This window comes from Myxine glutinosa, chromosome 3 (genome assembly GCF_964187855.1).
Source record: "Myxine glutinosa chromosome 3, kmMyxGlut1.1, whole genome shotgun sequence".
In the NCBI taxonomy this organism is placed as follows: Eukaryota; Metazoa; Chordata; class Myxini; order Myxiniformes; family Myxinidae; genus Myxine; species Myxine glutinosa.
In genome coordinates, this window is record NC_136263.1 from 170,683,774 (window position 1) to 170,701,455 (window position 17,682).

The 17,682-nt window shown below is 45.2% G+C and overlaps 2 protein-coding genes across 4 annotated transcripts in view; one reads left to right on the forward strand and one right to left on the reverse strand.

Moving 5' to 3' along the window:
- Positions 1-14,152, reverse strand: part of LTV1 (LTV1 ribosome biogenesis factor) — a 33,638-nt gene extending 19,486 nt beyond the window's left edge. The window contains exons 1-5 of one of the 2 annotated variants that reach the window (XM_068099971.2): positions 13,940-14,152; positions 12,395-12,526; positions 12,117-12,305; positions 11,943-12,030; positions 9,737-9,869 (exon numbers count right to left, since the gene is read on the reverse strand). In XM_068099971.2, the coding sequence (XP_067956072.1) occupies positions 9,737-9,869; positions 11,943-12,030; positions 12,117-12,305; positions 12,395-12,526; positions 13,940-13,942 (545 nt within the window). In that variant the 5' untranslated portion in view covers positions 13,943-14,152. The remainder of the gene's footprint in view (positions 1-9,736; positions 9,870-11,942; positions 12,031-12,116; positions 12,306-12,394; positions 12,527-13,939) is intronic. The other variant, XM_068099970.2, reaches the window with a different exon arrangement.
- Positions 1-17,682, forward strand: part of LOC137414441 (uncharacterized) — a 120,972-nt gene that overhangs the window by 89,639 nt on the left and 13,651 nt on the right. The window contains exon 1 of one of the 2 annotated variants that reach the window (XR_013622899.1): positions 16,937-16,999. The exons of the other annotated variant lie outside the window; for it this stretch is intronic. The gene's annotated coding sequence lies outside the window, so the exon portion shown is untranslated. Of the gene's footprint in view, positions 1-16,936; positions 17,000-17,682 lie in introns of those variants that run through there. 2 annotated transcript variants of the gene reach the window in all.

Genomic DNA, 17,682 nt, shown 5'->3' on the forward strand with positions numbered 1-17,682 from the left:
TAGATTTGTAGGGTTCAACTTTCTTACTTTCAAACAACTTTGTAAACTTTCAACTGTAACTGTAATTGTAAACTTTCAATTGTAAACTGTAAACTTTGTAAACTTTCAAAAGTTTAAACAACTTTTTTTTTATCTTTTTTTTTTGGTATACATAATCGAGGCTCGTGAAAGAGCTAACATTTATCACACAAACAAATCAAACAGACAAACAAACAAAGTGTATAAAAAGGGGAGCGGTAGACAAGATGGGGAGAGAAGGGGAAGCACATAAACATGACATTTGTGAGGGACATCGGGAATGTGTGGGAGGGGGAGGGGGCTTGGGGGGAGGTGGCGTGGGAAAGGGGGGGGGGGTGGGAGAAGTACAAACACAAGGACACCAAGGACTTCCAGGAAAGAAGTTGGTATTTCAAAAAAGAGGATTTGGGGTGAAATTAGTGGGCTGTAGAACAGATCAAGGTTTTGGATGGGGGAAGATAAGAGATGGCGGTGAACAGCTGTTTTAAAGACCTGGAGGGAGGAGTGGGATTGAAGGGAGTGAGGGAGTTTGTTCCAGAGGCGGGAGAAAAGAGGATTGAAAGAGTGAAGGTGAGCAGAGAGTCTTGATTTTGGCAGTTTAACCATAAGAGGGTTGCAGGCAGATCGTGTGCGACCTCTAGGAATACTTGGAGGACAGAGCCCAGAGAGAGCTGGAGGAGCAAGGCCGGAGAGGAGTCGGTAGAAGACAGAAAGACCACAAACCTGCCTGCGGTGAGTAAGTGAAAGGCCCTCGGAGGTAGCTTCATCACGGGAGATTCCAATGATTCTGAACGCTTTGGTTTCAACAGCGTGAAGACGAGCTAGGTGTGAGGCAGGAGCACCAGCCCAGAGGGGAGAGCAGTATTCCATTGAGCTGCAGATGAAAGCCTTGTATGTGGTGAGGAGCTCAGGTGTGCCAAGGAAGGACTTCGCACGACGGAGGATGCCCAGTCGGCGACTGGCTTTTTCAGGCCAGATTTGAAATGTGGTTTTCCCAGGAAAGATCATGGCAGATAGTGAGACCCAAAAGCTTGAGTGACAGAACTTCTTGGAGAGGATTATTCAGAAAGTGGATGGGAGGGTTGTCCAGTCGGTCTTTTCGGAGAGACATCGTAAGAGAGTGAGATTTGTCAGGATTGAAAGACATGTTCCACTTGTTTGCCCAGTCAGTGATTTTGTCCAGGTCTGCAGAGAGTGAGGAGGCTGCAGACTGCCGATCTGAGGGATGAGGAATGGAGCGGCAGAGAGTGGAGTCATCAGCAAAGAGATAGAGAGGGATTTTCAAGAGAGTCGGAGAGATCATTGATGAAGACCAGAAAAAGCACAGGGCACAGAACACTGCCTTGGGGAACTCCAGCTTGAACAGGAAGAGGAGATGAGAGAAACCCATTCAGGGCCACACGTTGACTATGACTAGAGAGGAAGTCCGCCAGCCATGCATGGAGATTTCCATGGATACCTAAGGAGGAGAGTTCGCTGAGCAGAACGGGGTGCCAGACCGTATCGAAGGCACGTGATATATCGCGGGAGACAGCTCTAATTTCCTGTTTGGCATTGAGGACCTCCATCCATTGTTGAGACAGCAGAAGCAGCATGTCCAGAGTAGAGTGACCTGGTCTGAAACCAAATTGATGATCAGAGATCAAGCCATTGGAGAAGAGGAAAGATTTAATATCCGAAGTAATGATGGATGGTCAAACTTTCAAAAGTTCAACAACTTTGTAGGGTTTACCAGCTTGGCTAAGTCGCAGGAAGTGTTGTGTTGTTGGTTTCCCGTTTTGCCGGCGAGGTTGTGTGTTTTTCCAAGCTCTCCACACTACGAAAGTTAAGAAATTTTCCCATTTGTATTTTTGTCAAAACTATTTTTATTTTACGGTATGAGTGCCTACTGTGTGTTTCTAGTTAGATCTCAGTGTAAATCGTGCATACCTGTGTAGAATCGTCGGTTGGTTCCCGGGCGTTTTTCAGGCTTGGTTTTCCAGGCCTCTCGGCTTTGTTGTCTCCTCTCGGCGGTCATTTGTGGTCCATTTACTTTCGTCCTCTCACTGTTTTTTCAGTCTTTCTTTCACCCCATACTTCCCCGAACATCTTACCCTTTGTTTTAAGTATTAATCCAAAAAGAAAAACAGAAGAAAAAAAATCCTTCTCTCCCCGTGATTCGTTCTTCGACCACGTGTTTCGCCCCACCCGTTTTTTTTCTCTCCTTCCTTCATAACTCAATCCTCTCCAGCCGACACCTTTCCAATTCCAGTTCTCACCATACTTCTTCAACTTCATCCTTCTTCCTCTGATGCACTTTCACCTAACCTTCAAAAGAACATATTAACAAAGAATTTAAAAAGGAGGCGTCTCCTCCCGTACTAACACATTTGCTTGTACACTTCCCTGTTCCTTCGTTCTCTGCTCTCCTGGCTGTCAATCTCCCATTCTTCTATTCCTGCTTCTGAACCTGTGCTGGAATCATTAATCCCCCTTAGGAATCCATCATGCCCTCATTTAGGGTATTTCCCCAGATAGTTTTCATGGTTCAGTTTTAAAATGTTTAAACTTTCCCCTGAAGTGTTGTATTCTGTTGTATATTATAACACACTTTTCTTCTTCTTCTTTAAAAGGTTGTTTTTGATTTTCTCACCAAATTCTCTTCGTTTCAAATAAAAATTAAATCTCCAACAATTCTTCCTTCCTACATTCCCTAAACTCACCTGCATTCCACCCCTCCTTCAATGTTTTCAAACGGACCTCTGACTTGAAAATCACAAGAAACTCATTTTGCAATACATGTTCGTTTTCCATTAATCGTCGGCAACACTTTCAAAAATCAAAAACTCATCCTTCCCCTCCTAAACTCACCCCTCACCCATCCCTTTCAAATCTCCCCCCTTGCCCCTCCCCTCACCCCTCCCCTCCTAAACGCCCCCCTCACCCCTCCACTCCCAAACTCCCCCCTCACCTCCTAAATTCCCTCTTCATCCCTCCATTTCAAAACTCCCCCTCCCCCCTCCCCTTCAAATCTCCCGACCATCCTTTTTTCTCCAATTCTCCCCTCTCACCCCTCCTCCTCAAAGTATCCTCCCTGCTTCCTCTCCCTTCCAACACTTACTCCATCTCCTCCAACCTTCTTCCTCGCTCTGCCCCCCGCCCACCTCAAACAAGACCTCACTGTGCCTCATCCAATCACCATCAAACCTTTTGTCCTCCTCCTCCTTCCCTTTCTCCTAGGTCTTCTGAAATCTCTGACACACTATCAACAGCTCTCCCTACCTCCGCCTCCTCTTCCTCATCTTACCCTACCCCTCCCCTCCCCTGTCCTGTATCCGATGCTCCCCCTTCCTCTTCCTTAACGGTATGGACCTCAAACATCTGGGGCCTCCGCTCAAACCTGATTGATCTCCCCATACAGGTTGCTTCTGACAAACCAGACTTGATCTGCTTAACAGAAACTTTCCTCCTTCAAGATGTCTCTGATTCCTTAATATCTCTCCCTGGTTACTCTCTCCTCCAGTATGATAGACCTGAGCCTCGTCCTGGAGGTGGCGTTGCTATCTTTATCAAAAATTATCTTCCTCACTCTCGCTGCACTGCCCTCTCTCCACCTCACCCCCAGGAGTACCTCTGGCTACGGTTTCACCTTCACTCCCACCTTTTGTTCATATGTATGTTGTACGGTCCACCAAACAGTGATGACTCCATCTACATCTCGCTGTCTGATAACATGGACCAACCAACTTCACCTCACCCCCAGGAATACCTCTGGCTAAGGCTTCCCCTTCGCTCCCACCTCTTGTTCATATGTGTGTTGAACCGTCCACCAAACAGCGATGACTCCATCTACATCTAGCTGTATGATAATATCGACCAACGTCTACCTACTCATCCCAACTCTCTCTTCCTCATACAGTATGTGGTGATTTCCATTGTCACCATGCCAGTTGGCTGGGTGTGGGTACCTCTTTCACCAGCCATGGCTCCTCAGCAAAGGACTTCTGCGACTCACTGGGACTGACACAATCTGTCAATTTCCCGACCCGGATCTCAGTCAATGGAGCATCTTCTCTTCTGGACTTGGTTATGACTAACTTCCCTGAAAATGTCTGCTGCTCTTCTTCTGCTCCAATCGGCTCATCTGATCATGTGCTTGTCAAAGTGGACATTTCTCTGACCATTCTCAGGGAGCCTCGTCAGCGTCGACTAGTCTGGCATTTCACTCAGGCCAACTGGCACGGTCTTCAAGCAGCCATCAATCATCTGGACTGGTCTCCCGTCTCGACCGCCTCTGACATCAACTCATCCTGGGAATTCTTCCAAGGTAAATTGCTCTCTCTCATGCACAGATTTATCCCATCTCGTCTTCAGTTGTTATACCCTTCCTCCCGTCCATGGTACACGGAATCTTGTGGTGAGGCTGTTGCCCAGAAAAAAACTTGCCTTCGTCTCCTGGAAAGCAAATCCAACGGAAGGAAATCTCATTTCCTTTCACAAAGCCCGAAACAAGTGTGTGTCCACCCTCAGGAGAGCCAGGAAACAATATCTCTCCGTTCTCAAGACCAGGCAGCCAGGAAGGCTGCAAAGAAAGAGGTAGAAAAGGCGCAAGAGGCATGTAGGAAAATGTTCGGAGAACGTTTGGATTCGGAAGAGGGTCAGAAAGCAGTATTCAGGATTGCAAAGCACATAGCGAAAGAGAGGTGTGATGTGATGGGGGTGAGTTGCTTGAAGGATGAAGTGGGACAAATCGTTGTCGACCCAGATGGAATTAAAGGAAGATGGAAAAGATATATGGAGATGCTGTTGAATACAGAGAATGAATGGGATGGCAACATAGAGAGTAACCCAGTTTTAGGACCGGCAGAGAAGATAACTGAGAAGGAAGTTGAGGAAGCGATAAAAGCAATGAAGAGTGGAAAAGTGGGAGGGCCGACGGGAGTTGTGGGAGATATGTTGAAGGCAGCAGGAAGTTGGGGTGTGAAGAGAATGACAGAGATCTGTAATCTGGTGGTGAAAGAAGGCCGCATTCCAGTGGATTGGGAACTGAGTACCCTCGTCGCTCTATACAAGGGGAAAGGTGACCCTCTGGAGTGTGGCTCATACCCAGCGATAAAGTTATTGGAGCATGGAATGAAGGTATTGGAAAGGGTGTTGGAGAGGAGGATAAGGAAGAAAGTGAAGATCGACGAAATGCCGTTTGGATTTATGCCAGGAAGAGGAACGACAGATGCGCTTTTCATTGTGAGGCAGTGGCAGGAGAAGTACGTGGAGAAGAGGAAGAAGTTGTTTTTTGGGTTTGTTGATCTGGAGAAAGCATTCGATAGGGTTCCACGCAAAGTATTGACATGGGCATTGAGGAAGTTAGGAGTGGAGGAATGGTTGATCAGAGTAGTGATGGCAATGTACAAAAGAGCGCGCACAGCTGTAAGGACGAAGGATGGGAACAGTGGTGAGTTTGAGGTGAAGGTGGGAGTGCATCAGGGGTCGGTACTAAGTCCACTACTATTTGTAGCTGTGATGGAGGTGCTGGCTCAGAACGTAAAGGAGGGTTTACCGTGGGAGTTGTTGTATGCAAATGATCTGGTGTTGATTGCGGAAAGTATGGATGGACTGAAGGAAAAGATGAACAAGTGGAAGGAATGTATGGAGACAAAAGGTCTGAAGGTGAATATCGGAAAGACGAAGGTGATGGCAAGTGGTAAAGCATGTGGTGAGGTGGAAAGAACTGGGAAGTGGCCGTGTGCTGTGTGCAGGAAGGGTGTCGGAGTGAACTCCATTCAATGTACAATGTGCGCTGAGTGGGTTCATCAAAAATGTAGTGGTCTGAGAGGGTCATTTACCAGTGTGGCAGCTACATTCAAATGTAAGGTGTGCACAGAGGGAGCTGCAGATGGAGGAAATGTTGAGTTGGATCTTGCAGACGGCGTGAAGCTGGAAGGTGTGAAAACATTTTGCTACCTCGGAGACATGCTGAATGGAGAAGGTGGATCAGACTCGGCAACGGTTGCTCGAGTGAGATGTGCATGGAAGAAGTTTCGGGAACTGAGTGGCGTGCTGATGAGGAGAGTGTCGCTGAAGCTGAAGGGAAAGGTGTATGCTGCATGTGTGAGAAGTGTTATGATTTACGGGAGCGAGACATGGGTAATGAACGTAGAGCAGCAACGAAGGCTGGAAAGGGTGGAAATGCGAATGGATCGATGGATGTGCGGAGTATTGTTGAGAGAGAGGAAGACAAATGATGAATTGCGAAAGATGATGGGAATATTGCCTGTGATTGATGCTGTGAAGAGGAACAGGTTGAGATGGTTTGGTCATGTGTTGAGGAAGGATGAAAGTGACAGGTTGAGAAGAGTGATGGAAATTAATGTAGAAGGAAGTAGAGGACGGGGAAGACCGAGTAAGACTTGGCTAAAGATGGTGGAAGAAGAAATGCGGGCAAGGGGGTTAACAAGGAGAGATGCAGAAAATAGGGCAAAATGTAGAAGATCGTCATGGCGACCGCAAGGCTAACCCCCGCTCTAGCAGGGAAAATGGCCTTAAAATGCATGTTGTTGTGTTGTTGTTGTCTCAAGACCGGACTCTCTTATCTGTCTCCCTCTTCCAAATCCTGGTGGTGTCTGGTCAAATCTGTTTCTGGTGTTTGTTCCCCCTCCATCCCCTCCCTTAGCTCAAACGGCTACACAGCTGACTCCGTACGTGAAAAAGCTGAATGCCTCAACTCTGTGTTTGCCTCTAAATCTTGTGTCCCAAACCCATCCCTCTCTGTACCCAATCGTACCCAGCTGCTCCTGGACTTTCCTCCTGACAAGCTGGAAAAGTTTCTGTCAACCCTCGACTCTGATTCTGCAACTGGACCTGACGGCATCAGCCCACGGGTCCAAAAATCCTGTTCTTCCGCTCTTTCACTCCCTCTCTCTGTTCTCTTCACCCTCTCTTTTGCTCACGGTCATCTGCCATCTGCTTGGAAATCAGGAACATCACCGCTTTACACAAAAAGGTGCAAAAACAGATCCTTGGAACTACAGACCAATCAGCCTTCTCCGAATTATCAGCAAAGTCATGGAATCCATCATTGCTTCGGATATGAAATCTCTCCTCTTCTCCAATGTCTTGATCTCTGATCATCAATTTGGTTTCAGACCAGGTCACTCTACTCTGGACATGCTGCTTCTGCTGTCTCAACAATGGATGGAGGTCCTCAATGCCAAACAGGAAATTAGAGCTGTCTCCCTTGACATATCACATGCCTTCGATACGGTCTGGCACCCCGCTCTGCTCACCAAACTCTCCTCCTTTGGTATCCATGGAAATCTCCACGCATGGCTGGCCGACGTCCTCTCTGGTCATCGTCAACGTGTGGCCCTGAATGGGTTTCTCTCATCTCCTCTTCCTGTTCAGGCTGGAGTTCCCCAAGGCAGTGTTCTGGGCCCTGTGCTTTTTCTGGTCTTCATCAATGATCTCTCCGACTCTCTTGAAAATCCTCTCTATCTCTTTGCTGATGACTCCACCCTCTGCCACTCCATTCCTCATCCCTCAGATCAGCAGTCTGCAGCCTCCTCACTCTGCCGACCCGGACAAAATCACAGACTGGTCAAACAAGTGGAACATGTCTTTCAATCTTGACAAATCTCACACTCTTAGTATTTCTCTCCGAAAAGACCGTCTGGACAACTCTCCCATCTACTTTCTCAAAAATCCTCTCCAAGAGGTTCTGTCACTCAAGCTCTTCGGTCTCACAATTTGCCATGATCTTTCCTGAGAAAACCACATTTCCAAGCTGGTCTCCAAAGCCAGTCGCAGACTGGGCATCCTCCATCGTGCGAAGTCATTCCTTGACACACCTGAGCTCCTCACCACATAAAAGGCTATCATCCACAGCTCAATGGAATACTGCTCTCCCCTCTGGGCTGGTGCTCCTGCCTCACACCTAGCTCGGCTTCACACTGTTGAAACCAAAGCTTTCAGAATCATTGGAATCTCCCACGATGAAGCTAACTCTGAGGGCCTTTCAAAAAACTGTCTGTGCCCCATCCCCCAAATATTCCTGCAGGACCCACAAGATCTGCCAAGCACCTTCTGGTGAAACTGCCAAAATCAAGACTCTCTGCTCACCTTCACTCTCTCATTCCTCTTTTCTCCCGCCTCTGGAACAAACTCCCTCAATCTCTTCAATCCCACTCCTCCCTTCAGGTGTTTAAAACAGCTGTTCACCACCATCTCTTATCTTCCCCCATCCAAACCCTTGATCTTTTCTACCCCCATTAATTCACCCCAGATACACTTTTCTGAAATACCGACTTCTTTCCTGGAAGTCCAAGCTGTGCCCATGTGTTTTTTACCTATCCCAACCCCCCCCCCCCCAACCCCCCACCACCCTTCCCACGCCTCCTCCCCCCAAGCCCTCTCCCTCCCACAGATCTCCTGATGTCCCTGCTCTCAAATGTTGTACTTATGTGCTTCCCCCTCTCTCCCCATCTTGTCTCCCGCTCCCTTTATTTTGTCTTATGTATCAGTTTTTTTTTTTGGGCATTAATGTTATCTCTTACATGAGCCTCGATCTTGTATACAAGAAAAAGAAAAAAGAAAAAGTAGAATCACGTGTGCTGGGACATTTTTGGCCCCTCTGTTGATCTCACATAGTGGTGTTTAACTGCTCTTCCATAACTTATACAGAGTTCAAAGCTTCCACAGTGCTAGGACAAGGTGAAAACAACCAACGTCAGGACTGGAAATGCATTCCCACACTTTTTGGCCACAAGGAGATTACAAAGTGGTCCCTTATTCAGTCAGGATGAAATTTTTCACCGGGCCATTAAAAAAATTCACATACACTCTGCATAACTACTCACATGCAGTACCGTGAAATGGGGTGAGAATAGGGACAGTAAGGTGAATAGGGACACAAACTGAAAAAAAGTTCGGAAACTTTTTTCGCTGAAAATTGATAACCATACTGATTTATTGATATTTGGGTTGAAAGTGTTCTCTTGTTTTTTTAAAAAGCAACTTATAGTCCCTATTAACCCCATATATTGGGTTAAATAGGAATAAATAGGATTTTTATGGCTGTCCCTATTCACCCCGTCTTACGGGTGAATAGGGACAGTCACTAATACAAAAAAATAATAATCAAGAAATAGGGACAGTTTGGAGAAACTTTTTATCCCATATTTTTTTTCATTGGCACCGTGGTTTATATTATGGGTGCATATTATGTGCATCCATCTGAGCTATCAATTTAGCAATAAGTTGGAAACTCAGGATTGTTTCTTGATTATTATTTTTTTGTATTAGTGACTGTCCCTATTCACCCATAAAACGGGGTGAATAGGGACAGCCAAAAAAATCCTATTTATTCCTATTTAACCCATATATGGGGTTAATGGGGACTATAAGTTGCTTTTAAAAAAAACAAGAGACCACTTTCAACCCAAATATCAACAAATCAGTTTGGTTATCAATTTTCAGCAAAAAAAGTTTCCGAACTTTTTTCAGTTTGTGTCCCTATTCCCCTTGCTGTCCCTATTCACCCCATTTCACGGTGTACTTGGCCTACCAAAGGCCAATGTTTCCCTCTTACAATAGCAAATTATTTTTTTTGCCGTTTCCAAAAACCTTTTGTATTGAACTGTTATTGCTCAAAGTACAGCTCCACATGCAGAAAAAATAACGAAATTGTTCCAAGAAATTTCAAACAAGCTAAACAAAGTTTGAACTCTGCATCGCCACAACTCACTTTTCATCGGCGAAGGGATGCAAAGCATTCGCTTTCAGTACAAAGTTGTCCTCCATTGCACTATCAACAGCATCAAAGTCAAAATCATCATCCAGAGCAGCCACAATGTCCGGATCCCAGTCTGGCCGGGGACCTGAATGGGAAACGTTAGTATTGGCCAGTGTGTAGTTGGACTGACAAGTTAACTGGTTTGTCACCAGCAAGTACCAAATGATGCATGATTTACAGGTGACCCAACATTAACAAAAAGTTTTAACCAGATTCGGTGGTGTAATGGTTAGATCGCCCAGTCTGAGTTTAGGAGGTCGGTGGTTCGAACGCCGACCGAGTCCTACCAAAGATTTTTTTTTTAATGGTACATGCTGCTTCCTTGCTTGACACTCAGCATTTAAAAGGACAGATCGCAGACAAACAACCATAGGTTGGCAACCATTACATGGGCATAATGACATCTTCCTATGTTGAAGGTCCTTGAAACAAAGCATATTAATTTATGTCAGAATTATGAAGTTGAATTTGTCAGGATTTCGTAATTCCTAGCATACAGGTCTGACAAAAAAAACAAAAAACAAACAAACAAAAAAAAAGGTCTGAATGAATGAATGAATGATCGTTTTAAGGCCATTTTCCCCCGCTAGAGCAGGGGTTAGCCTTGCGGGCCCCATGACAATCATGGTTCCCTGTTTGAGGCAATGTTTTTATGGCCGGATGCCCTTCCTGACGCCAAAGGGTTCTGGTGGTTCGAAATTGCTGACCATCTCATGCTCACCAATCTCAGCCTGGTGTTGGCTTAGCGGTTAGGGTGCCAGCTTGGGATCCTAGGATCCTGGGTTCGAATCCCGGTCGATCGCTAAATTAACGCCAGGGGGGTTGACTCAGCCTGTCATCCTTCCGAGGTCGGCAAATTAAGTGCCAGCTTGCTGGGATGAATGATCCCGGTGTGTACCCCAGTTTAGAATAGGTACACCGTAAGAGTGTGACCAAGGGTGGCGTCAGGAAGGGCATCAGGCCATAAAAACATTGCCTCAAACAGGGAACCATGATCGTCAGGTTCAAGCCTCGCAAGGCTAACCCTCGCTCTAGCGGGGAAAATGGCCTTAAAACGATCATTCATTCATCTCATGCATGGTAACAGCCAATCATGCACGCAGCCATTCTATTGAGGGACACATCAAAGAAACAGCACAAACCAACTAGTAGTCAGGTTCACTATGTCAATAAATTATATTTCGTTCAAAATCATGGTAGATTAGCAAACCTATACATTTTTGGAAAGGTTATATCATAAGGAAACTAAAAATCAATGTTTACATTTGGAGAGATACCTGTATGGCGGCCATTTTGGATTTTCAAAATGGCCACTGTAAAATACATATTTTGTTCTATTTCTGCCTCTAATTACCCTAAAAACTTTTAAAAATATACTAAACCTATATTTTCAGGGACAAGGAATCCAATGAAAGTATCAAATTAGTGCTATGGGGAATGGTAAGGCACGAATCAAAGCTTTTGAATTGCAAAATACTGTCTTTATATTCGCGATAAGTTGCATAATCAAATACATGTTATCATTTTGTACAGGCAGTTAATAACATCAAAATGTGTCACCATAATTCATATCACCAAACATACACAGGCAGTCAGCAAAATCATATATACACATGCAGTCAGTATAACTTCACATCTACACAGGCAGTCAATGACAAAATATACACAGGCAGTCAATGGCATCAAACATACACGATTACAGAATATGCCATTTAGAGTTTGTCATCACTGTCCTGTGTGTCGTATCCGACAATATAGTCCGCATCGTTTTCACAGTCCGTTCCACACAAGCAAAGTTCGGTCAAATTGATTGGCAAATCGAATTGGTCGAATGGTCGATCGAATCGAATTCGATGAATCGAATCGAATCGAATCGATCGAATTGGTCGAATGGTCGATCGAAGCGATTGGTCGAATGGTCGAATTGGTCGAATGGAATTGGTCGAATGGAATTGGTCGATTGGTCGAATTGGTCGAATCGAATTGGTCGGAATTGGCAAATGTAAACATTGATTTTCAGATTTTCCATGTAATAACGTTTCCAAAAATGTATAGGTTTGCTAATCTACCATGATTTTGAACGAAAAAACATAGTGAACCTGACTGTAGTGGACACAAGGCATAATTCAACTTCCCACGTCTTGGTAACTACAAGTACCTCGTACTGGGGCAGCCCGGTTCAGCAGGCCAGTCTTCTCTTCAAAGTCCGTGGCAAAGACAGATGACGGCAGCTGGAAGCTTGTGGCCTGCAATTAGTGAACAAGTAATTAATCACAAATTTGAAAAAATGCACAAACATCATAATGCGATGGGTATGTGGATCCAAACGTACAAGAATCCTTATAATCTCGACGTCATCTTCCGACTGAATTGGGATGGGAGCTCCTTCATGACTTGGCTTCACTGGAAGAAGCTCAGCAGTGCGGGGCAACTCTTTGAGGTGCTGTAGGTAGTTGTAATCATCGTCGAAAAATATTCCAAATGTTCTTTGTTCTTTCAGCCTTTTGTCTTTGTCTCCTTTCTGTAATAATTACAACAAAACTCATTAAAATGGCACTCTAAACGGGCACTAAAGTGAAGAGTTAAAAGCTCTTCAATCACACACTTCACCTTCGCAGCTTGTACAAGCACCCTCTGTGGGGCAGTCTCATCAGCTTGTAGCGGGTCACGCTGACTGCGATGCACCAGATGGAACTTAACGGCATGCTTCTTGTCGATAAACGCCTTCTTTTGCTTGTGAGGCTGTGGCATACATCAATAAAGACCTTTATTTTTCATCAACCTCTTTAAAAAACAATCAAAGTTTATTGTAGAGCGAAGAGCATAGTAGAATGTTTACGTAGTCAATGCGGTGTGTGTGTATGTCAGTGTGTGTGTGTGTGTGTGTGTGTGTGTGTGTGTGTGTGTGTGTGTGTGTGTGTGTGTGTATACATCACCTTCGCAGGTGGTGAAGGCGTTTATCGATCATCAGGGATCACTGATGATCCATACAGTCGGGAAACTAGTCAGTTGCTTACGGGTTAAGGTTCTTGCTTTAGGTGGAGAAACGATGTTTGAGGTTTACAATTTAAATAAAGTTGAATATGGGATGTTGTAAAATTAACATCATTTACAACAATCCTTTAAATTATTTAAGTTTAGGAACAACCGATACTGTACAATTAAGTGTGTGTGTGTGTGTGTGTGTGTGTGTGTGTGTGTGTGTGTGTGTGTGTGAAAGAGAGGGATAGAATTGTAAGGAACAGAAATGAAAAAACGAGATGTGTGTGTGTGTGTGTGTGTGTGTGTGTGTGTGTGTGTGTGTGTGTGTGTGAAAGAGAGGGATAGAATTGTAAGGAACAGAAATGAAAAAACGAGATGTGTGTGTGTGTGTGTGTGTGTGTGTGTGTGTGTGTGTGTGTGTAACGGTGAAACCTAATTGCACACGTGACAGGGATCACTTTCCCCGCAGAGCACACACATCCTTTGCTTACACGAGAAATCGGAACACATAAAACCGAAATGATGCCTCAATATGTTTTATCAATCAAACTTGTCCAACTTAGATGCATCACCATGACTGAGTAGTAGTCTGTTTACATTCACCCCATCCTCACCAGCTGCCAACTAACTTCTACCGTGAGACTTCAAGGTGGTTTAGCACGCACACATATATATATACACACATATATATATACACACACATATATATATATATACACACACACACACACACATATAATATATATATATATATACATACACACACACACACACACACACACACACACACACACACACACACACACACACACACACACACACACACACACACACACACGTCATATACACGATTTATATTAAAACATTTCAACAACCATCCCTACTTGGACAGCCAGTTGCAGTTACCCACAACGCTGTCTGTGTAGATTAGCCAGGCCAAAGACAGGAATAATATATAGACCTAGCGAAGTCAGGGCAGATGGAATTTTCGGCTTAACTAGACCAAGGCATTCAATTTCAAGTCTGAAACAAGAAAGTCGCCATTTCCTCAAAATAGAACAACACACGATTTTAATACTGAGACGGCTGGGAAACGCCACATTACCAAAGGCAAAGCGAGCAGATATCGGGGATACTTATGGAACGGTTTTAACCTGGCACAGGTGTACTCACCATAGTGGTGGATTAAAAAATAAATAAATAAATCTTCCGCAATGAACGCAAATCCAAGATATAAAAACAAAAGCTTCAAATCCACGCTGCGAATGGAAAGGTTGTGGGTGAATCACGTTTACGGAAAAGTAAATGCCTTCAGAGCAGAATCCCTATGAAAAGACAAATCTCTCCATGGAGCGGCTTGCCCTGAGGTCGATGATCACGCGGTTCCAGGTGAAATACGTTTAGGGAAAAGTAAATGCCTTCAAAGCAGAATCCCTATGAAAAGACAAAACTGTCCACGGAATGCATTGCCCCAGGGGCGATTAACAAATACAAAACTACAGGCATTTTAAGGCCATTTTCCCTGCAAGAGCAGGGGTTACGGGTTAGCCTTGCGGTCCCCATGACAATCTTCTCCATTTTGCCCTATTTTCTGCATCTCTCCTTGTTAACCCCCTTGCCCGCATTTCTTCTTCCACCATCTTTAACCAAGTCTTTCTCGGTCTATCCCGTCCTCTACTTCCTTCTACAATCATTTCCATCACTCTTCTCAACCAGTCACTTTCATCCTTCCTCAACACATGACCAAACCATCTCAACCTGTTCCTCTTCACAGCATCAATCACAGGCTCTATTCCCATCATCTTTCGCAATTCATCATTTGACTTGTCTTCCTCTCTCTCAACGATACTCTGCACATCCACCGAACCATTCACATTTCCACCCTTTCCAGCCTTCGTTGCTGCTCTACGTTCATTACCCATGTCTCGCTCCCATAAATCATAACACTTCTCACACATGCAGCATACACCTTTCCCTTCAGCTTCAACTACACTTCCCTCCTCATCAGCACGCCACTCAGTTCCCGAAACTTCCTCCATGCACATCTCGCTCTAGCAACCGTTGCCGAGTCTGATCCACCTCCATTCAGCATGTCTCCGAGGTAGCAAAATGTTTTCACACCTTCCAGCTTCACGCCGTCTACAAGATCCAACTCAACATTTCCTCCATCTGCAGCTCCCTCTGTGCACACCTTACACTTGAATGCAGCTGCCACACTGGTTAATGACCCTCTCAGACCACTACATTTTTGATGAACCCACTCAGCGCACATTGTACATTGAATGGAGTTCACTCCGACACCCTTCCTGCACACAGCACACGGCCACTTCCCAGTTCTTTCCACCTTACCACATGCTTTACCACTTGCCACCACCTTCGTCTTTCCTATATTCACCTTCAGACCTTTTGTCTCCATACATTCCTTCCACTTGTTCATCTTTTCCTTCAGTCCATCCATACTTTCCACAATCAACACCAGATCATCTGCATACAACAACTCCCACGGTAAACCCTCCTTTACGTTCCGAGCCAGCACCTCCATCACAGCTACAAATAGTAGTGGACTTAGTACCGACCCCTGATGCACTCCCACCTTCACCTCAAACTCACCACTGTTCCCCCATCCTTTGTCCTTACAGCTGTGCGCGCTCTCTCGTACATTACCATCACTACTCTGATGAACCATTCCTCCACTCCTAACTTCCTCAATGCCCATGTCAAAACTTCGCGTGGAACCCTATCGAAGGCTTTCTCCAGATCAACAAACCCAAGAAACAACTTCTTCCTCTTCTCCATGTACTTCTCCTGCAACTGCCTCACAATAAAAAGCGCGTCTGTCGTTCCTCTTCCTGGCATAAATCCAAACTGCATTTCGTCGATCTTCACTTTCTTCCTTATCCTCCTCTCCAACACCCTTTCCAATACCTTCATTCCATGCTCCGATAACTTTATCGCTCGGTACAAGCCACAGTCCAGAGGGTCACCATTCCCCTTGTATAAAGGGACGAGGGTACTCAGTTCCCAATCCACTGGAATGCGGCCTTCTTTCACCACCAGATTACAGATCTCTGTCATTCTCTTCACACCCCAACATCACATCATCAACATCACATTTCACATCACCCCAACAACAACAACATCACCCCATCATCACTTCACACCTTTCACATCCAGGGGCGATTATTACAATATATTTAATATCGCCTTAAGTTGTTTCAACTTTCAGCAAACACGTAATCCTTAAATGGTATTATTTATTGTCTGAGACTTCAAAATCGGTTCATATTAATAATCTATCTATAATTCCAGTAATCTCTGTGTGTTTGTTTGTTTGTACGTTTGTTTGTTTGTACGTTTGTTTGTTTGTACGTTTGTTTGTTTGTCTGTGACCGCTGTTTCTCGACAACCACGGGTCCGATATACTTGAAACTTGCCAGGTATATTGCTGGGGACCCGAGGATGTGCCTTTTCAAGGTTTCATATTAATCGGACAATTACTTACCGAGCTATGTCCAAAAAACGATTCAACCAATCAGAGAGCAGCGAGCTATCGCGTGTGCCGAACGTGGCGAACACACTCTGCCTCGGATGGCACATTTGAGAGCGTATTCATTTATTTCCCGTCGGCAAACTATGTTGGCGTTAAACGATGTTTTAAAACTAATTAAAACCCCGGGGGGATTGTCACTGTACTCGCAAGCCGTTCGCCGTTCGCTTTGGCGTTGCGAATGGACCAAAACATTTCATGCACCAAACCATTTCATGTAAAGCGTTCGCCGTTCGCTTTGGCGTTGCGAATGAACCAAAACATTTCATGAACCAAACCATTTCATGTAAATAGAGGGGGGGGATATAATTTTAGATATAGATATAGTACGGGCATGCCCTAGTAAATAGAAATGTACCATCGATAAATGTTTTCGAAGTGAATTGAAATATATTCCGCCTGAAGATGGCGCGCTTGGCGTTCCTTTGGTATAAATACAAAATGCATCCAAGCAAAAAGGAAAAAATAAATCTTACATAATTATTCTTTGTAACATTTAGTAATCATTTACGTATTAGAGACAGAAGTCCGACACTGGAGACAGCTCACTTGCTGGAATCGGTCAATCATACTACAAGGAGCCATTTTTGATCCAACAATCCTGAAATGGATCATTTGTCGAGAGAGAGAGACAAAAACCTTGGAAAGTCATATCGATCAGTGAGGACCGGCGAAACATACTAACAGTATGTCCACTCGTGTCTGAGCTGTCTGGCCTGGGCTCGAATATCGTTCCAGCTACAAACTGTCATCCTGATGTTTCTTATGGAGGGTGATGTATCAATGTTTGTGCCGTCCCTCAGATGGACGTTAAGCTGGCTATCCTGTTTGCTAGCATTATTTGGTGGACGTTAGAAACATCCCACGGTTCCTTCGTGAAGAAGAGGCGATCTATCGCCGCGAACCCAGGCCATGACTAATGATAAATTAATGCTGTAACCTGCAGGGGGCACTGCATCAGCGGCACAGCAAATGCATGATGCCACCAGCCGTAAAGTGTTCCATCTCAAACACTGAGCAGTGGTTATTTATCAGTTTCTTTAACTATTTGCATGCTCTAGCATGTACAGTATACTTGTAGCGGTTACCGTTGGGTGTACACAATCGCCTTGCACCTACCAAGGACGTGGCCAGGGAGCAATCACCATGCCGGGCTCGTCCAGGCCGCCCGGACAGGCCCAGACGCGCCTCTCCCGGGCATGCCCGGACTCGCTGTTCCCGGGATCGCCCGAGCCTCCCGGGCACGCCCGGTCTCGTCTTTCCCGGGCATGCCCAGACTCGTCTTTCCAGGGCTCGCCCAGGACACCCGGGCATGCCCACTCTCGCCTTTCCAGGGCTCGCCCAGGACGCCCGGGCATGCCCGCCCTCG